Genomic DNA, 7,963 nt, shown 5'->3' on the forward strand with positions numbered 1-7,963 from the left:
GGGGGCAGAGGGTTGGGGAGGCCAGGGGATCAGGGGCTTCTGGGAAGCGGCAATGGGGCTGCCTCACCTGCCCTCACCGATGGCCTCAGTCTGCACCTGGACAGTGAAGAGCTGCCAGGAACTATCCTGGAACACAGAGGTGTGGACTCAGTCCCGGAAGAGTCCCCTCCCCTCCCAGGCCCTGTCCCACAGCCAGGGGGCCTCTGCTGGAGAAGGCAGAAATCAAGGCTACGGGGAGCCCTCCAGAAACCACCCGACCCGTCTCTTGTGCCCACTGCTCAGATGGGAAAGCTGAGGTCCAGAGAAGAACAGGACCTGCCTAACGTCCCATGGAAAGTCAGTGGCCGGATTGGCACCCAAGCATCCTCCACCCCCGACCCTGACCCTCACTGCCCTTCTCTAGCCCCAGGCTCAGCCCGACTCTCACCTCTTTGTCTCTTATTTCGATAACGAGTGTTTCTGCGTGGGCCAGGTTGCAGGGCCGGAACCGCAGCCGCACCCCCCACAGGGGCTTCCAACGGAAGAGCAGCAAAGGGATCCCAGCCATCATCCAGACCACGACGTGATAGCCGATGACCCTCCATGGACTGCCACAGTAGCCGCTGAGCCTCTGTGAAAGCAGCAAGAGAGGGCCCAGGTCGGGGGGGGGGCAGGGCTGGAGTAGGAAGCTGGGGTGTCTGGGTGGGCCTGGGCATTCAGCCTCTGCAGCTTTTCCCCACCCCGCTCTGCCCACTCACCACGGATGAAACTGAGGAGCTGAGGGGATCTATTGATGTCCCTATCGTCAGGGTCCCATAACCGGTGGGCGTGCTGCCCACGAGAGGGCTGCTGTCTGTGGACAGAAAAGAGAAAGGTCATTTGGGGAGGCGTCTCCTCCTCTTGCTTCCTTAAAAACAATAAACATCAGCCTGGGCGCGGTGGCTCACGCCTGTAATCCCAGCACTTTGGGAGGCCGAGGCGGGTGGATCACTTGAGGTTAGAAGTTCGAGACCAGGCCGGGCGCGGTGGCTCAAGCCTGTAATCCTAGCACTTTGGAGGCCGAGACGGGCAGATCACGAGGTCAGGAGATCGAGACCATCCTGGCTAACACGGTGAAACCCCATCTCTACTAAAAATACAAAAAAAAAAAAACTAGCCGGGCGAGGTGGCGGGCGCCTGTAGTCCCAGTTACTTCGGAGGCTGAGGCAGGAGAATGGTGTAAACCCGGGAGGCGGAGCTTGCAGTGAGCTGACATCCGGCCACTGCACTCCAGCCCGGGCGACAGAGCGAGACTCCGCCTCAAAAAAACAAAACAAAACAAAACAAAAAACAAAAAAAAGAAGTTCGAGACCAACCTGGCTAATATGGTGAAACCCATCTCTACTAAAAATAAAAATATTAGCCGGGCGTGGTGGCACGTGCCTGTAATCTCAGCTACTCAGGAGGCTGAGGCAGGGAAAATCACTTGAACCCGGGAGGTGGAGGTTGCAGTGAGGCAAGATCATGCCACTGCACTCCAGCCTGGGTGACAGAGTGAGACTCCATCTCAAAAAACAAAACAAAACAAAACAAAAAACAATAAGCACCTGATCTGATAGAGCCCAAAGCTCATGTCTTACTGTGTCCCTTATCTGGCTCTTCTTTCTATCGGTTCTTACTCACAGTGGTTTTTTTTTTTTTTGAGACGGAGTGTCACTCTGTGACCCAGGCTAGAGTGCAGTCACGTGATCTTGGCTCACTGCAACCTCTGTCTCCCAGGTTCAAGCGATTCTCCTGCCTCAGCCTCCTGAGTAGCTGGGATTACAGGCAGGCACCACCATGCCCAGCTAATTTTTGTTTTTTTTTGTAGAGATGGGGTTTCACCATGTTGGCCAGGCTGGTCTCGAACTCCAGACCTCAAGTGATCTGCCCACTCTGGCCTCCCAAACTGCTGGGGTTACAGGCAGGCACCACCATGCCCAGGTAATTTTTGTTTTTTTGTAGAGATGGGGTTTCACCATGTTGGCCAGGCTCGTCTCAAACTCCAGACCTCAAGTGATCTGCCCACTTTGGCCTCCCAAACTGCTGGGGTTACAGGCGTGAGCCACCATGCTGGGCCAATAGTGTCTTGTTTCCTTGCGTGTGTGGTTCTCTCTGCTATGTATGGTCCAGAATTGGAGAATGGGGCCTGGTCAGTGCCCCAAGACCCCGCGGTGCTCGTGCATCCAGCCATTAGCTTTCTTGGAGCTCTGGGTCTCACTTTGCCATCCTCATCCAGTCCCCACCCTGAGGGCAGGGGTCATGGCTGCTTATCTTCATTCGATCCCATGCCCAGCCCAGGTCTGGCAGTGAGGAGATGCAAAGTCGAGCCTGGACTGATAAGAGGTCAGTCCTGCAGGCCTATCTTTACAGATGGGTAAACTGGTGAATGTAATCAGGNTGGTCTCGAACTCCAGACCTCAAGTGATCTGCCCACTCTGGCCTCCCAAACTGCTGGGGTTACAGGCAGGCACCACCATGCCCAGGTAATTTTGTTTTTTTGTAGAGATGGGGTTTCACCATGTTGGCCAGGCTCGTCTCAAACTCCAGACCTCAAGTGATCTGCCCACTTTGGCCTCCCAAACTGCTGGGGTTACAGGCGTGAGCCACCATGCTGGGCCAATAGTGTCTTGTTTCCTTGCGTGTGTGGTTCTCTCTGCTATGTATGGTCCAGAATTGGAGAATGGGGCCTGGTCAGTGCCCCAAGACCCCGCGGTGCTCGTGCATCCAGCCATTAGCTTTCTTGGAGCTCTGGGTCTCACTTTGCCATCCTCATCCAGTCCCCACCCTGAGGGCAGGGGTCATGGCTGCTTATCTTCATTCGATCCCATGCCCAGCCCAGGTCTGGCAGTGAGGAGATGCAAAGTCGAGCCTGGACTGATAAGAGGTCAGTCCTGCAGGCCTATCTTTACAGATGGGTAAACTGGTGAATGTAATCAGGTGGTTCTATTGTAGATATTCTTTTTTTCTTTTTTTTTTTTTTTGAGATGAAATCTCGCTCTGTCGCCTAGTCTGGAGTACAATGGCATGGTTTTGGCTCACTATAACCTCTGCCTCCCAGGTTCAAGCGATTCTCCTGCCTCAGCCTCCCGAGTAGCTGGGATTACAGGCACCCGTCACCACACCCAGCTAAGTTTTGTATTTTCAGTAGAGATGGGGTTTCACCATGTTGGTCAGGGTGGTCTCGAACTGCCAACCTCAGGTGATCCACCCACCTCGCCTCCCTGAGTGCTGGGCTGACAGGCTGAGCCACTGCGCCAGGCCACAGATATTTTTTTCACTCCTCCCTCCTGTGCTGTAGAGCTGTGGCCTTAGCAGGGCAGGCAGCCAGTGGATGTTCTGGGGTTCCAGAGTGGGTAAAGCTCACCACTCCCGCCCTTGGACAGCCTCTGTCAGGGTTCATCTATGGTCCTAGACCACCTGGAGCACCCTTTTACACATGCAGATGCCGGGGCCCTCCCCAGACTGGCTGGATCAACTCCTCAGGCCGGGGCAGGGGTGGCGCTGGGCATCTGTGGTTTCATAGGAGCCTCTGGAGAAGTTCACTGAGCAGGCTGGGAAAGTTGGGCGGGTGTGGGGAAGGCTGCTGATTTTCTGGGCTCCCTCCTCCATCCCCCAGTCTGAGTCCTTCTAAAATTTCTACCCAGAGTCCAGAGTGCCCCAGGCAGCTGCTGTGGACACAGTACCCCCGGCCTCTGAATAGCCCCATCCCCAAGCACTCTGGCTTCAAGACTCCTAGAGGGCTCACTGTGCACAGGGTCACCTTGCCCTGGCTCTCTTTACATGGCGAACGTATTGACCCTGCCAGGTAACCTCGGTTGTGATCTCCTTTCATTAATTAATTTATTTATTTATTTTTCACTCTTGTAGCCTCGGCCTCCCAAAGTGCTGGGATTACACGCATGAGCCACCAGGCCCAGCTTACAGTTTTCAGTGTATAAGTATTTTTTTGAGACACAGTCTCTCTCTGTCACCCAGGCTGGAGTGCAGTGTCGCAATCATAGCTCACTGCAGCCTTGACCTCCCAGGCTCAAGCGATTCTCCCACCTCAGCCTCCAAATAGCTGGGACTACAGGCACAGACCACCACGCCCAGCTAATTTTTTTTTGTAGAGATGGGGTTCTGTCTTTTTGCCCATCATTTGTTCCTAAGAATTTCTTTTTTGATGCTGTGTTTCATACAGCAAGTGCCTTTGCCTCTCTGGGCTTCCATTTCTCATCTCTAGGATGATAGTCCCGAAGCATCCAGCACATAGGGAGGCAGAAGCTGGCTTGGCCCAGGCATTTGAAGTTTCTTGGCGGGGTTGCCTGGAGAGGTGAGCAGGACCCGGCTCCCGGGCCAGGGGCGCGTGGCTTCTGCTCATCCATTTCCCAGGCTCTCTTCTCCTTTCACATCACCATGCTGTCTGAAGTCCTGGCTGCCCACGGCTCCCTAGGCCCATTCAACAGTTGCTCCTTGTACCTTAAAACCCTCAGGCCAGCCAGGTGCAGTGGCTCACGCCTGTAATCCCAGCCCTTTGGGAGCCTGAGGCGGGTGGATCACAAGGTCAGGAGATTGAGACTAGCTGAGACCATCCTGGCTAACACGGTGAAACTCTGTCTCTACTAAAAATACAAAAACAAAATTAGTCGGGTGTGGTGGCGGGCGCCTGTAGTCCCAGCTACTTGGGAGGCTGAGGCGGGAGAATGGCGTGAACCCAGAAGGCGGAGCTTGCAGTGAGCTGAGATTACGCCACTGCACTCCAGCCTGGGTGACAGAGCGAGACTCAAAAACAAACAAACAAACAAACAAACAAACAAACAAACCCTCAGGCCAACAGCCCAGCGGGCTCAGGGATGGGAAAGGAGCCATCACTGTGGTGCTGATTTGATTTCCTCCCGCACCAACCCACAAGGTGAGCTCCCTTACCCAGTTTGACAAACGAGAGCCCTGAGCCTCTGGGGCAGCTGCCCTCAGACTTGTCTCAAAGCTAGAACAGGGCAGACCTTACTCCCAGGTCCTCTCTGCCCAGCACACCTACTCCTGACATTCCCATCAGCATCAGGCTCGTGTGGGTGTCACTGCCCTGCCTGCTCACAGTACCTGCCATGTGCTGGGGGGTCAGGAAACACTGACTGACTGAATGAATGAATGTCCGTCTCATGGACACAACAGAGCTTGAAGGCAAAGGTGCTGGGAGTGGGGTGGGAGGGGCTCGAGCCTCTTCCTTGTTTTTTTTTTTTTTTTTTTTTTTTTTTTTTTTTTTTTTTTTTAAAGAGACAGGGTCGGCTGGGCGCGGTGGCTCAAGCCTGTAATCCCAGCACTTTGGGAGGCGGATCACGAAGTCAGGAGATCGAGACCATCCTGGCTAACACGGTGAAACCCTGTCTCTACTAAAAAATACAAAAAACTAGCCGGGCGAGGTGGCAGGCCCCTGTAGTCCCAGCTACTCAGGAGCCTGAGGCAGGAGAATGGCGTGAACCCGGGAGGCGGAGCTTGCAGTGAGCTGAGATCCGGCCACTGCACTGCAGCCTGGGCAGCAGAGCAAGACACCGTCTCAAAAAAAAAAAAAAAGGAGACAGGGTCTCACTCTGTCACCCAGGCTGCTGAAGCACAGTGGCCCGATCCTAGCTCACTGCAGCCTTGATCTCCTGGGCTAAAGGAGGTCCTCCTGCCTCAGCCTCCCAGGTAGCTGGCACTATAGGCAGGTGCCACTGCACCTGGCTTATTTTTTTTTAGTAGGGACAGGGTCTCATTTTGTTCCCCAGGCTGATCTTGAACTCCTGGCCTCATGCGATGCTCCTACCTCAGCCTCCCAAAGTGCTGGGATTACAGGTTTGAGCCACCAGGCCCAGCCTCGAGACTCTTTATGAACAAAAGGTTCTTCATAAAGAGGGTGGAGTCCCCAGTATGTAAACAGCGGTCCCCCTGGGAAGTTCTTCCTCATATCAATCGTATGACTGTCACTTCACAATGACACTTTCTGTCAACCTTGGCAAGGAGGAGAAGGGGTACAGAACTTGAGGGAGGAAGTCACTGGTGTGGAAACCTCCAGAGCCCCTCCCTGCAAGGATCATGCCCAGGGCACTCTCTCCTGCAGTACATCTGTTTATCCCCAGCCACAGCCCAGTCTCCCCAGGGCTGCTGCGGGAGGGTATCCGAACACTCACCAGCTCAGACCAGCCCAGAACAGGCACCCACAGGCTGTGTGGGGGGCGAGAGCACCTTCATGATGGCATCGCTCTTCTTTTTTTTGAGATGGAGTCTCCCCGTCTCCCAGGCTGGAGTGCAGTGGCGAGATCTCGGCTCACTGCACCCTCTGCCTCCCAGGTTCAAGTGATTCTCCTGCCTCAGCTTTCTGAAGTAGCTGAGACTACAGGCACACGCCACCACACTCAGCTAATTTTTGTATTTTTAGTAGAGATGGGGTTTCGCCATGTTGGCCAGGCTGGTCTTGAACTCCTGACCTCAAGTAATCTGCCCGCCTCGGCCTCCCAAAGTGCTGGGATTACAGGCGTGAGCCACCGTGCCTGGCCTGTCATTGCTCTTCTGATTAACAGCAACTCCCATGGAGCGCTCACCATGCCCTGTGGAAGCCCTTCAGTGTGCTAACTCAATGAAGCTTCACACAAAACCCTCTGGGGTAGTGACTATGATTATCCCCATTGTACAGTTGGGGAAACTGAGGCACAGCATGTGAATCCCTTGTCCAGCGTCATAGAGTTTGAAAGAGGAGAAGCTGGAAATGAGTGTGTCTGAATGAGCACATTCCTCCTTACGACCATTCCATGAAAAGTACAGATTAGGATTCTCATTTAAAATGAGGCTCAGAGAAGCGGATTAACAAGCACAAAGTCACACAGCTATGAGCAGCCAAGACTGGACTTGAACCTGGTCTGAGGTCACAGCCCCGGGGCAATGTCACCAGCACTGTGGAGCGGAGGGGCTAGAGCCATTTGGGACCTCTTATTTCCTGCGGAAGCCTCGGCTTCCGGCTGGTGACCTGGCAGCAGCCCAGGGCGGCTGCCTCCTCCGGGGCTGTGGTTCCCGGCGGCAGGGAGCTCCTGTCTTCTGCCAGGCTGGGGCGGGAGTGTGTGTGAACGGTCTTCCCATCTTTGGATCCGCATTCTAGGGGACGTCTTTCCTCATTCTTTCCCCTCCCTCGCCAGGGGTGCACTCTAGGCTGTGGGGCTGGAGGCTGAGTGACAGACACTGAGATGAGACTTTTCTGGATAGAGGAGGGTGACTGGCCCCATTCCCAGCAGGTGGGATTTAAATTAGACCCTGGAGGAGTGGGCGTAGGACATCTGGCCCGGGATGGGTCGCATGGAGGGTGTGGTCCTTGGTCCTGGGTGTGACGGCTTTTCTCTGGGGGCCTGAGGCAGGGGTTCAGGAGTGGTGCTGTGGCCCAGGACATCTACCCAGAAAATGCAGTCCCGGCTTCCCCAACCCCATTCATTCATTCAGCCCAGAGGGGTTGCCCAGAGGCCCGAGGATGCAGCCGCCTCCCCGACCTGGACATCCGTCACTCGGGGTGAGATCCAATTAAGTGGACGTGGGGTGGCCTCCCCGTCCCCGCACGGCCCCAGGACCCTCTTGCACAAGCGCCCAGCTTTCAATTCCGCGGCTGTGGGGTGCAGGGGAGGGGAGGGACCGGCTGTGCGCGTCGACGCCATCCCCGGCCTCGGCGTCTCTGGGAAGAAACCGGGGCCGAGTCCCCGTCAAAAGGGAGGGGACGGCCCAGGATCCTAGCCCAGGGCCCGCTCCCTGGGCTCGCGACCCCGCGGTGGGGGGCGTCACCTCCCCCTTTCCCTCGAAGGGGCGACGACTACGGGCGGGCCGGGGACCGCACAGGGCTCGGGCTGACCCGGGCTCCGCACTCACCTGCGCTCATGCCGGCTCCTCGCGCTCATCGCCGGCCCCGGCGCTGCGGCCCTCGGCCTGGGCCCCGGCGTGCGCAAGGCCCTGGGCAGGGGCGCGGTCCGGG

General features: G+C 56.0%; 1 protein-coding gene across 7 annotated transcripts in view; it reads right to left on the bottom strand.

Annotated features, from left to right (window-relative positions):
* Window positions 1–7,957, bottom strand: part of ATP13A2 (ATPase cation transporting 13A2) — a 29,319-nt gene extending 21,362 nt beyond the window's left edge. For 5 of the 7 annotated variants that reach the window (XM_017852076.1, XM_017852078.1, XM_017852079.1 and 2 more), the window contains exons 1-4: window positions 7,861–7,957; window positions 738–832; window positions 428–610; window positions 68–126 (exon numbers count right to left, since the gene is read on the bottom strand). In XM_017852076.1, the coding sequence (XP_017707565.1) occupies window positions 68–126; window positions 428–610; window positions 738–832; window positions 7,861–7,870 (347 nt within the window). In that variant the 5' untranslated portion in view covers window positions 7,871–7,957. Of the gene's footprint in view, window positions 1–67; window positions 127–427; window positions 611–737; window positions 833–7,860 lie in introns of those variants that run through there. The other 2 variants (XM_017852082.1, XM_017852081.1) reach the window with 1 other exon arrangement.
* Window positions 7,958–7,963: the final 6 nt, after the last annotated feature.

The sequence above is a fragment of the Rhinopithecus bieti genome, unplaced genomic scaffold (genome assembly GCF_001698545.2).
Source record: "Rhinopithecus bieti isolate Rb0 unplaced genomic scaffold, ASM169854v2 scaffold_33652, whole genome shotgun sequence".
Taxonomy (NCBI): Eukaryota; Metazoa; Chordata; class Mammalia; order Primates; family Cercopithecidae; genus Rhinopithecus; species Rhinopithecus bieti.